This window comes from Maylandia zebra, linkage group LG8, assembly GCF_041146795.1.
Source record: "Maylandia zebra isolate NMK-2024a linkage group LG8, Mzebra_GT3a, whole genome shotgun sequence".
In the NCBI taxonomy this organism is placed as follows: domain Eukaryota; kingdom Metazoa; phylum Chordata; class Actinopteri; order Cichliformes; family Cichlidae; genus Maylandia; species Maylandia zebra.
Genome location: NC_135174.1, coordinates 22,304,523 through 22,317,258, shown reverse-complemented (window position 1 = coordinate 22,317,258; position 12,736 = coordinate 22,304,523). Strand labels below are relative to the sequence as shown.

Sequence of the window (12,736 nt, the reverse complement as noted above, 5' to 3'; positions counted from 1 at the left end):
TGACCCTGAAGGTAAGCGCGTCATGGACAAAAGTAAAACAGTATGTCGGATGTGCCACGCAATGCTCAATTACATGGGTGGGAACTAGTGTGTTAGCGCAGTTTGCTTGTTAACGTGTTGATGCCCCACGCACGGGGCGCTCCGCGGTAGCTCGTTAACGGAGATTTGCCGTGTTGTGGTGTTAACGTCATTTCAGATTAACGCTGACAGCACTAGTGGGAACACAACGAATATGACTGCACATTTACGCCGACATCATCCTAGTGCAAAGACAAGTGGAAGCAGACAAAAACAACAAGCATGCATGCTACAAATTTCACCAGAGTCATTTAGACAGCCGTTAGCACATGATTCTCCTTATGGGGACCTGAGATGTTTAATATGCTGCTGAGAATATAGCCCAGAAGAAGCGTATAGTATAGCTTTTATTTTGGAAAGAGCCATTTCTCTGTAATAAACTCTCTTTTCCAAAGATGAGTGATTTCTCAATCAGATAGATTTATTATTTTATCCTTTTGTTGTTTCAGCAACATTACATTTAAAAAAAAAAAACTGTTATGTTTGAGTTAAAATATATATTTATCATTTTAATAAATAAATTAAAAAAGCATGAACATTTTTTCGAAAAAATATCTAACCGTGACACCAAAGTATCGAACCGAACCGAACCCTGAATTTTGTGTATCGTTGCACCCCTAATATTTCTATCTTCAATTATGTTAAAATGCTTCAAAAAGGCACCAACGCCACAAACACAGTGGAGAGTTCCTAATTAAGCTGACAATTCACTCGCAATACCAACTTTAATTTTAACAAAATGTAAAGTGACAAGTTATTTAAAATAAAGTAATCAAATGTTTATGGACGGGTAAATTTGTTATAAAAGATAGAACATTTTTGTACCAGATTGTAAACTGTTTGTTTTAGTTACAGCTGTAGTCGGGATATTCTAAGATGAGAATCGGTGGGGATCGGTTTGCTTTTGGAAACCAATTCCAGAAACCGCTTTTTGGCAATTCTATGTTAGCTTCATTTTTCAGCCGCAAAGCCTGCAACTGTGGATTTTATGTGTGAAATATACTTCCTGGACGAGTCTCAGCTTCTCAGAAGTAAATAAAGTTTGGGCACAGAGCCTACTTATAGCCGTAAATAAAAAAAACTCAACTCACACATCTCGTCTTTCTCACACTATAACTGAATGGCACCATTTACTCCAGCATGTAATCCTTCGTTTAAGACTGAAAAAACATACAGTGCTGATTGGTTTGTCGCAGGAGTTACATTCTAAAAATAACCCACGACAGGTGAAACCCGCGAAGTAGCCAACTAGGGCTGTTCAATATAACGATATATATCGGATGACGATATAAAAACGTCTATGTTTCATTTTATGCTATCGTTTGTTTCGTGGTGTCACAAAATAAACTGGTTACGGCAAAATATTTTTTCATCGTTTTGATGGTCACTGTAGTGGCTATATTCATTTCTTAAAGTTTTCTCTTTCTCTTATATTTTATATAACCACACTACTGACGGACAAGCGCCTGTTTTTATGCGTTGTGGTTAGCAACAACGACGGTAACACCATCGAGTGTCCGCTTGTTTATGTTCCACATAAACCTTTCACAATAAAGCTCAAGATCCTGTTGAGACTTTTCAAAATAAACTGAATCACGTGAAAGAGAGCAGATCGTTTACGGATGAGAAGTAAAAAAGAGCCGCCAGGGCCCGATTTCAGGAAGCGGGTTTAGTGCAAACTCTGAGTAAGTATACCCTAAGTTAACGAAAACTCTGGGTTTTCGGTTTCACAAAGCGAGTTTAGATTAATTCTGAGTGAGTTACTATGACGACACACTCCGTGAAGCTAACCTGCCCCCTAGCAGGTTTACTTCAACTAACCCTGACCTTCTCCGCCTCTTTGTCAGAAACCTGACTGTAGGAAGTGTCAGACATGGCGTGCCCCTTCCTTGAAGAGCCAGTAGATGTTGAAGACCAAATTCTCCGCAGAGCTCTCCGCCGGGAGAGAGTGATTAGAGCGCGTTTGGACATTTTATCATTTCCTGATGATTTCCTGTGTGAACGTTACCGTTTTTCAGCACAATCTATAATTTATTTGAATAACATCCTCAGGCCTAATATTGCTCATGTGACACATCGCGGACTCTCAGTTCTGTACATATTATTTGTATTGCACTTCGGTTTTTTGCAAACGGGAGCTTTCTGTATAATATTGGTTACGCTGAGCACGTTTCCAAGGCTACCGTCTGTCGGGCAGTCAGGAATGTTACAGTTACACTGAAACGTCTCCTGTACTCGTCTGTGGTGTTCCCCGGTCATAGACCCACAAGATTTATCAAAGAGGGATGCCACAAAATTGCAGGTATCAGGATGAACGAAACTTAATTCATGATGTGGTGATACTTGAACTACTACTTAAATTTTACATTTATTTTCACGGTTCCCAGGCGTGATTGGCTGTATAGATGGCACTCACATTCCAATCATTGCTCCTTCAGTAAATGAAGGAGACTATGTGAACAGGAAGTCTTTCCACAGCATTAATGTACAGGTACATAGCTCCCTGTAGCATTTCAAACTAACAAATTATTTCATCATAGTAATGGATGGTAATTTGTGTTCTCTGCACTGTGAAGATCATATGTGATGCTGCCAACATTATCACAAATATGGAAGCCAACTGCTCAGCCTCTGTGGTGGACGACCTCCACCTGTTTTTCGGGCCTCCGCTTTTTTTTCTGTTGGCTATAACGGGTCACATTTGAGCATACAGAGTAAGCAAATATGTACTTGTAATGTGCTCAGATAATTTCAATAAGTGCTTACAGAGGGGAAATTAATGTAGCCTCTAACTGCAATTGATTTACATCGGACAAACAGACCAAGCACTATGGCCCATGATACAATTACACCTTACCTGTTTGGACTATATTTTTATATTTCATTTTTACTTGCTGCCAGGAACGTTTGGGGCCTGTTGGGTTGCACCTGCGCTCACGTCACATCACAAAATAAAATGTATAAAATATAATAAAATAACGTGTTAAATGGGTGGAAATCCCTAGATCAATGTTTAAATTAACACTCACGCATTGACTCTGTCGGCTATGTTTTGCCATGCATGCACCCTTTCTTTTGCAGCTGAGGCTGTGTTACTTTTTTTCCGCAAAATTTGCATGTTATCGGCATATGCTGCCATCAGAATTTCGGCCTCAAGTGCTGTAAAATACATTGACCGCGCCTTCTTTCCCTCCGTCTCCATGGTGACTCGCTTAATCTGTGCTCCACTAATCAGGGCTTTATGTATCCTCGTGCGCGCGTTTAACTTGGGGTTAAAGCAACTCCGCGTTGACTGAACTAATTGTTATCAGCCTTTCTGAAACCGAATATTCCGAGTTGGACAGTTCGGGGTTACTCAACCCTGAGTATCGTTTTTCACTCTGAGTTTTCTAAACCGGCTTCCTGAAATAGGGCCTAGGTGCTAAAAAATAAACCTTAGACTCAAACGTTAGAACAGGCTTTTCCCCGCAGCACGCTGTGTAATAAATAGTTACTTCTAAAAAGTTACACACGGCAGCAGAAGGAAAGATGTCGACATCTACATTTAAAACTACTGAAACTAAAAGAATCCATTTGTAGAGTGTTAAAACCAGAATAAAAAATGAACAATGTGAGCAATGTTCCCTCTAATCTGCGCGCATGCGCAATTGCGCACTGCTGGCACATCTGCGTTGCGCACAAAAAAAAAATCCAACCTGAATTGAAATTAAAATTAATACTTTAACAATTCTGTTTTGCAGTGTTAGTAAGTGACAGGCTGCTCCCGTATGGGATTAGAACGATGCCACCTTATCCCATAGTCCAGCCAATGTGATTCACATTCGTATATACGCAGCTAATCAACGTCGTTGACAGGCTATGACAGCGTCCTTATGTGCCGACACCGGTGTTTTGGCTAGCAAAGCGGCGTGGCTGATGTGGAGTGAAGCCACGTTAATGACAACGTGTACAACCATTGGAGATGTGAGCAGGACAGACGGAACAATTGACGGGAAAAGTGTGGACTTTATACCAGTTTTTAAATTGTGTTGATAGGCCACGTAAAATCAGAGTTATGATAAAAATATATGAAATGCTTGGTTTTCTTCCTGAATACTATCGTTGTTTATATTTACTGCGGGAAGAAACGGTAAAAATGGCGTTTCATAAGGAAAACGCTGGAAAGCACTCTCCACCTGTGAGCAAAAACAAAACCAAAAAAAAAACTCCGCAGCCTTTCCTATTGGTGGAAAAATGTACCATGTCGACCAATCAAAAAAATGATATGACAATATGGCCATGACCAGTTGTTTAGGAAGGAGGGAAGTTTTAGGAGTGACGGCGGTGTTTTGAGATGTGAGAGATTTGCGATGTTTAGCGCAAATCTTGTGTAGTTAGTGTGTAGTGTAGTCAATAGTTTTGTTGTGTGTGTCAGAACAATGAGGCGACTGCTGAATGTTACAGGTGTTACAGGAGTGATATATCTCCTGTTGTCAGGCCTGCAGGTATCAGGCTGTTGTCCTCCTTTATCTCATAGTGGACAGAAATAATTTTTTGGAGTGGCACAAATAATTTGTGTGGCATCAAATTTGATGCAGAACAGCTGACCTGCTCCCCTCAGGCAGGAGGCTCCGGTCCATTCGCACCAGAACCTCTCGCCATAAGAACAGTTTCTTCCCCTCTGCTGTTGGACACATGAACAATAAACGTACGACTGTTCCCACCACTAACACATGACCCTACGCTGTGTTCACTGCATCATTCCATGTTTGGCACTGATCACCACCTGCACTCATGCATATATCTTTCTACTAGAGATGGCACGATACCACTTTTTTTATGTCCGATACCGATACCGATATCATAAATTTGGATATCTGCCGATACCGATATGAATCCGATATAGTGTTTTTTAATCAACAAAACTGTTTTTTAAAATATCTTGCTGCATTTTGCAAGTCTGCAAGTTCATACTCAAGTTTAAAACAACAACTACACTAAAGCTATTCTGTTATACCTGTATACAAAAAAAATATTTCATAGTTCAGCAATACTGATCAATCTAATAAACTTAGACCTACACCATCCTCCCTATTCTGGTATTTTAAAGAGTACTTAGCGTAAATATTAAGCAACCTAACTAATAGGGTTCCAACTCCCAGCAACAACAAAAATAAATAAATAAAAAATAGGGAACCACCCCTCACGCTCCACCTCATGATGCTTAATCGACGTAATCAACCTTAATTTGATGCAGTGTGGAAAAAAAATGCACAGAAATCAATTCTTTTTCAAGAAATATTAAATAGATTCAACATCTTTCTTCAACAAAATTGCAGACTGCACAGATGGTACCTTCCCAAAGTAAAAAGTACTATAGCTTACTAGGGTATATATATTAGACTTAACAGTTACTATATACAGTAATTGACTTCTATTCATTTTACATCAAATTAAAACTTTGGGTGTCAGATAATTATTTATTAAAAGCTCGACATTTTAAATGAGAATAAGAAAGAAAAGTATGTCTTTGTGCCCCCTTTTCCCAGTTAATGCCCTATCGGCCCCCCTGGCTAAACTTTGCTAGATCCGCCCCTGCACAGTTACCAGCCGTCAGCTACGTAGAAAAAGATCCTGGAGTAGAAAGTAATATTAAATACATTCTAACAACAGCTGATCAAGCTTAAACATGCTGCTGTTGTTCAGCCGCTGGTTTCCTCTTTCTGGTGCAAAGTGGACCAAAAACAAACAAGAGAGACAGACTCGCGACAGAAAAGCCGATCAGCTGATCATTTAAGCAGTTTCACGATTGAAGTAGCAGCCGGAGAGCGAGAGGCAGTCGCTCGTTAAGCTTAACGTGGGAATGCTTTACAAACATTCAGAGATGGACTTACACACTTGCTTTACTTCTCTCGGGGATAACTTTGTCGGAGATGAAATGCCAGGTTGCTAGCGAAGCTCCAAATGCTATCCAGACCACCGACAGGTCCCGCATGCCACAGCCGCTCTATCACGTGACGCATACTGCTCCGACTGCTAACGTTCTGAGGTGAGTTACGGCGTGTTGCAAGTTTTGTGAGGTGCTTTCGTGATATTTAATGGATCGGATTACATTTTTTATTTTTCTCCGATATCCGATCCAGTAATTTAGGTCAGTATCGGACCGATACCGATACGTAATATCGGATCGGTCCATCTCTACTTTCTACGTAGCACTTTTAATTCTTATTCTTACTTTTATTTTTTCATGTCTATTTAAGCGCAATTTATGACAGTATGTTTGCACTGAAGCACCGCAGCAATTTCCTAATGTTGTAAACCTGCTCAACATTTGGCAATAAAACCCTTTCTGATTCTGATTCTGATTGTTCTGTAAATAGTTTGAAATGTTTATTTAGAAAATGCTTTGGCTGAATATTTAGGTAAACAGCTGCAAAAAACTTTGTTGTTTGCATAACTCAGTTACTTTTTTTGAAGAAGTAACTATATAATTAATTGCCCAACATTGGTCATTATTTACTGTATTTTGCAGACAGAGTTACAGGACTCTCTCCCAGACTACAGACGCTTTATAAAAAAAAATTAATTAATTAATTTAAAAAAGTTTTGTTTTCAAAATTGGAGTTATTTTTACTTCCAATAGTGTTAACATACTACACAGGTCATGAACAAGATTTTTTTTTAATTTTCATTGTAAGTGGGCTAAAGCACTTAAAAGTAGTCTAACATAAATGCTGTAATTTGATTATTTTAATAAACCATGTAACTTGGATGGATTTGATGCTGGCGTGACCACAGTGTACACGTCTGCTGTTGCTCACAGTGGTCCAAGGGACCGCTCAGGGAGTTTGTGTGTTTGCTCAGACACGTGAAATATTAGAGGGAACACTGAATGTGAGGTATTTAGAACTGAAACTTAAACCACATTATGGGAACACGTGAATCTGATATCATCTTCTTAAGACGGGAATTAACATGTGACCTCAAGTTTTTATTTTAGTGTTTAAAAAGTACCTTGTTTTTCCAGATTGTTTATACCAGAAAAATTATGTCTGGATGCCAGTTTCCTCCTCAAGTTCTCGTCAGCATCAACTAAAACATGTTTGAACAATTAATCATTGTCACCTGCAATGTGGACACTGCAGCAGAGTACACAGAGAAGAGTCTACTGTGATAATAACGCTTCCTTGGTTACCTTGTGGAATTTCATAGTGATACGTGTATTAAAAGTCAACACACATCTATCAAGTTTCATATTGAACAGACTAGAGCTTTGTTCTCATTTTTAAAATAAATCCTGTGTAGTCAAACCAGCTAACATGCTCTGAGACAGACCTTCATTGCCTGGTAGAATTGGTCAGGTGACGTCAGAATGTGGATGTGGGAACCTGGCACCCGGAAGGCTGGTACATGCTCTGCCATCCATCGGAAGTGGCTGCAAAGACCTTCTGTTTGCTGGGCTCCGGCTGAGCTGGTGGGCCTGGAGACGCGATGAGGGGCTGGGTCGGTTTCAGCCAGAAGAGGGGCAAGAAGGAGCACGGAGGACCTGCAGGAAACACGGAAAGTAGAGCAGGAAACTCATTTCATGTTGATAATGATCTAATCAAAGCAACTAGAAAATAGTCTGATCAATTTTCTTTCAACCCCACAGGGGCGGGTTAAAACTGAAAAATAAAAAAAGGCATAAAAATCAAGTTATCAAAGAACAGACGCTCCATAACAGCTTAGAGCTCTTGTATGATTTCAATTGGTGCCTCGATCAGCTGGCAGTTCAAGGCAATCCATATGACTCGAATAATAACTTATCAATAATTAATAACTCAGCTCCCATTTACACTCCACCACATTCCATTACATTTATGTATTACAGGTGATCATCAATAGCAGAATCCCTCGAGCAAAGATTTGTAATTAGGCGGCTGCATTTGCAGTAATGTTTTTACCATAACTAAATAGATGACGTCATAATGAGAGCTGTAGTGACGTAGGGAACCTAAATCACACACAAAGTTTGTAAAGAAGTTTTAAAAAGAACAGTTTCCCACATCCAAGGATTTATCATTTCCTTTTGATGATAACCTGTAACAAACCTACTGAATATTATTTGGCTGGCAACTCATGACACCATTTTGTTTTCCATAAAAGTATATTAAACATAACATTAAATCTGCACAATTTCCCATCGCTTTCAAAGGATTATGTTAATGACCTGACGGCCATTTTACAGATAGACAGCAATTATTTGATTATTAAATAACATACAGATTTATAATTAATATAATCCATCCAAGAAGAGACGCCGAGTCTTTCCTCTCCAGCTCTTGGGCAGGGACACCAAAGTTCCCGAACCAGCCAAGAGATGTAATCCCTCAACATGTCTGCTCCAAGGCCTCCTCCTGGTAGGACATAACTGAAACAGCTCACCACCTAGTTCAATTCAATTCAATTTTATTTGTACAGCACCAAATCACAACAGTCGCCTCAAGGGGCTTTATATTGTAAGGTAGACCCTACAATAATACATACAGAGGAAAAACCCAACAATCACATGACCCCCTATGACCAAGCACTTTGGTGACAGAGAGAAGGAAAAAAATCCCTTTTAACAGGAAGAAACCTCCGCGGGGGCCATCAGGTGGGGTGAGAGACACCTAGGCATCCTAGTCAGATGCTGAGGCTAATCAGCTGCTCATGCTTGGAGATGGAGTAGGTGAGCTCCTCACCTCTTAAGTTCACTACCCAGAGCTTGTGACCTTAACTGAGGTTGGGAAAGGATCAACCAGTAAAGCGAAATTAATTAATTTACTCTTAATATATCTGTGTTTTAATAAGTACTTAAATTGAATACTATTCACTTGGGTTGTACAAAATTTTAGAAACACCACTGTGAATATAAATTCTGCTTGCCAAAATTACAGAGGAAGTTATATTTCAAAATGAGTTAAAGATGAATTGTTCTTCTGTTAAGTGGCTGACGCAACAATCTCATCCAGCAGCTGAAACGTTCAATCATTTATCAAACTCTTCCTCTGAAGGTGGACCTTATGGTGACTTTGTTATGCAAGCTGCTGCTTCCAGGAATGACGGTGAACTTTGAAATCATCATGAAAGTTACACAGCATGTATTTTCCATCAAGCTACAGAACGGTGTCAACATCGAGGTTATAAAATTATTTAACCCAATCTGTATTAAAAGCTTTAAAATTGCTAATCTCAGTGTAATGTTTTGTAGTCTAAAGCAAGTGACTAGTCAGCAACACTAGAAAAGTTTTGTCAATCCATTTGCATTCTTCCCTTTAAAAGTGTGTAAGAAAATCGAGCTTTACATGTGGATTTCAAGGAAAATCTACTTGTTGTGGCCCAGATTACTTGTGGAGACGATCACAGGAAGAGAATCATTTTGGAGGTATTGTCTTTTTGTGCCGTCTTTCAGCATCTCAAGTGTCAATGACGTCAGAGCTTTTTACAAGCACACAAACACACTACAGTAAAACTTCCTATAAATTAGGAATAACCAGGATGTTACACCTGAGACAAGAGAGGACATGGCACTCGATAAATGATTAATTGAAATCTAGCAGAGAATTCTGCAGCAGCACAGATGGCGGTACAAGTATAAGATCCAGGGGAGCAAAAGTTTAACAAAGAATCTTATTTTAAGCCAAAATCAGCAAATTTCTTCTTCTTTTTTTTTAAATCAGGTTTAACTCATGATATTATACATGGAGTTATTATGTCCCAGTGGCCTTTGAAATAAAGATAATTTACATAATGCTTCAAAATAATTGCTCATTAAGTGCATAAAGTTGTTATGAAGGTGGCTGCTGAGTAGTAAGACTCACTTCTACAAGTACTCAGAGCACGCCCAAGTCCCCATTTATTAGGTACACCAGGTCAAGTCTAATTAAAGAGCACAAGAAGTTACATTTTTAATCCGTTTCAGAGAAGTGCTGAAATCACTTTTCACTGATTTCATCACTTTTGTGAAAGGGTCTTTGGGTTCTGTCACATTATACAGACAGTTATTTCTGTTAGCCTTTTTCACAGCCATAAAATATGGAGAGGAGATCATAGAAACACCTGTCAGTAAGAAGGACTGCTACTTTATTATTTAAACTGGGTCACCAATCAGCATTTTATTTTCCAGTGGACACCTCCCACAATTCTAAGGCCAAAATTTTTTTTTTTTAAAACAATTTAATGTTTTTAAAACATTCTCAGGGCCAAGAAAATATTTTTTTTGTAGTGATGGCATCAAAATGTGGAATATATGAACAGAGAATATACTTAAGTATAACTTGCAGCTTGCCAAAATAAACGTTTTGGCTCAAATTCACTTCAGTTCCAGAATCATTTGAAACCGGCACAAAAGGAAACGTATCAGTGTCGGTGTTTTTTGGAAACTAGAGCTCATTTTGAAGTTGAAGCCAGCAGCTTGTTTCAAGAAGGTTGGAACAACACACAGGAAAATTTGTGTAATGTCAAAACACACCTGGTGGATCCAGGACTTACAACGATTGTGCCATACATACTGGTTTGCATTTCATCTCAGCAAAATCCCTTTTCTATACTTTTGCTACTTCATTAGAGTCCAGATTTGCTTCCAGCCAGGCTGGGGAATGACGAGTTCATTTCACATTTGTTTATTCCATTTAATCAGCTGAGTGCAAATTCCAGTTCAAGGAAATCTGCTTCACCCTCTGAAGTCTTAGGCTACGTTCACACTGCAGGTCTTAATGCTCAATTCAGATTTTTTGATCAAATCCGATTTTTTTGTCTGCTTGTTCACACTACAAATAAAATGCGACAGCAAACGCGCTCTATTGTGAACGCTCAAAGCGGCCCGCATGCACAAAAGAAGACGTCACACACAACACGCTCTGTTTAGACCCAGAACACACAACATTGTTTGACTGATGGCCCTTAATATAAAGACTTCGGACTTGAAAATATTGGATTTGTGCCGTTCACACTGTCATACCATGATCGGATATAGGTCGCATAGGGTCAAAAAGAAAAAAAAAAAAAAAAAAAGCAGTTGTTGAGCAGAGGGACCTTGCAGGCACTGCAGTTACCAACTGCTTTACCAACTCTTTTCTAGGTGACTACAGTCTCAGCTGCCTTTAGATCACTCACAAGTTCCTCCAGAGTTGTTCTCCTTCTGGTTTCACACTGTTCTCATTATCATTGAAACTCCATGAGGTGAGATTTTGCGTGGAGCTCCAGACCTAGGAAGCTTGGCAGTTATTCTATGGTTCTTCCATTTGCCATTAATCACACCAACTATTGTCACTATCTCACCCAGCTGCTTGGCGATGGTCTTCTAGCCCATTCCAGCCTTGTGCACAATCTTGTCCCGGACATCCTTGGAAAGCTCTTTGGTCTTGGCCATGGTACAGTTTTAAATCTGGAGAAATTTGTTTCTTCTACGCACCGTTGTCTTTTACACAGGTAACAAGTTAAGAAGGCTGCCAGCTCGTTACCTGTATAAAATACACCTGGGAGCCAGAAATCTTCCTCATTGATAGGGGAGCAAATGCTTATTTCCTTCATGGAAATAAAAAATTCATTTATAACTTTTTTGAAATGCATCTTTATGGATTTTTTGGTTTTTGTTCTTTGTCTCACTGTTCAATAAACCTACCATTGAAATTATAGACTGAACTTTCTTTTGTTAGTGGGCAAACTTACAAAATCAGCAGGGGTTCAAATAAGTTTTCTGACTGTACACTTTGCACTTATTTACATTTGGTAATATATTTTATGGATGAATAAAAGTAAGTTAAAAAATGTTATTGTTATGATGTTTGGCATAACTGAAAGTACATGCAATATCAACCATCTAATCTGGTAAATTAGTAACACGACTGTGTATAAAAAAAAATTTTTTTAAAGGAGGCAGAGTCTTTGAGAGGTACTCAAAGGCCACTCTGTGAACGACTGTGTCTAAGAATAGCTCAATTTAGGAACAAATCAGTCAAACATGACTAATCAAAGCTAAATTTCAGGATTGACTGTAAAGCCCTTTACAACCCTTAGTAGTCTGATTTTTTGTAAATGAAAAACAAGATTGTTTTTTTCCTAATGAATCACTGACTGTTGATAAAAATCTGAGAAAACCCGTAAAACATGTGAAAAATGTCAGATGCTTATCTGATGAAAATATTGAGTATGACGGAAAATAATTCATGGCTGCTCAAATAAGAGTTGTATTCAGGAGCACGGATCTGTGGGAAGATGGAACCCTTCATGTGCTTTTTTCTTTTGTCTGCATCCTACATTCATCCCAAAGATGCGGCTCTTTTGTGCTTCTCACACAAGCATGCAGTCTGACAATGCAACCACATTAAAATAATTACAGGGTGGAGTGTTAACCTCAGGCATGCTTGCAACTCTTATCGGCTAGTCAGAAGTCCTGGCATTCCTTTACATTGTTTACAAGCTTATATTAACCAGAATACAAATACACGGTCTTGCTTTTGGCATTTGACTTTATGTAAATAAATAATAATCAATAAAAGCTACAGAGTCACATCACAGTCACACAGAGTCTAATCATAAACACACAAGAGTGATAAAAAACATCAAGAAACATAACTTCCTCATTTCTACTCATCTTACTCCAAATTATCTCCCTCCTTTTACAGCGGTGCAAATTACGAACGTTATCAAACAGAGC

General features: G+C 38.9%; 1 protein-coding gene across 2 annotated transcripts in view; it reads right to left on the bottom strand.

Moving 5' to 3' along the window:
- The window catches only part of pgs1 (phosphatidylglycerophosphate synthase 1), a 45,793-nt gene that overhangs the window by 27,225 nt on the left and 5,832 nt on the right, over positions 1-12,736 (bottom strand). For both annotated transcript variants that reach the window (XR_191332.3, XM_004556627.3), the window contains exon 2: positions 7,393-7,603. Coding sequence is in view for 1 of the 2 variants with exons in the window: in XM_004556627.3 (XP_004556684.1) it covers positions 7,393-7,603 (211 nt within the window). In the remaining variant the exon portion in view is untranslated. The remainder of the gene's footprint in view (positions 1-7,392; positions 7,604-12,736) is intronic.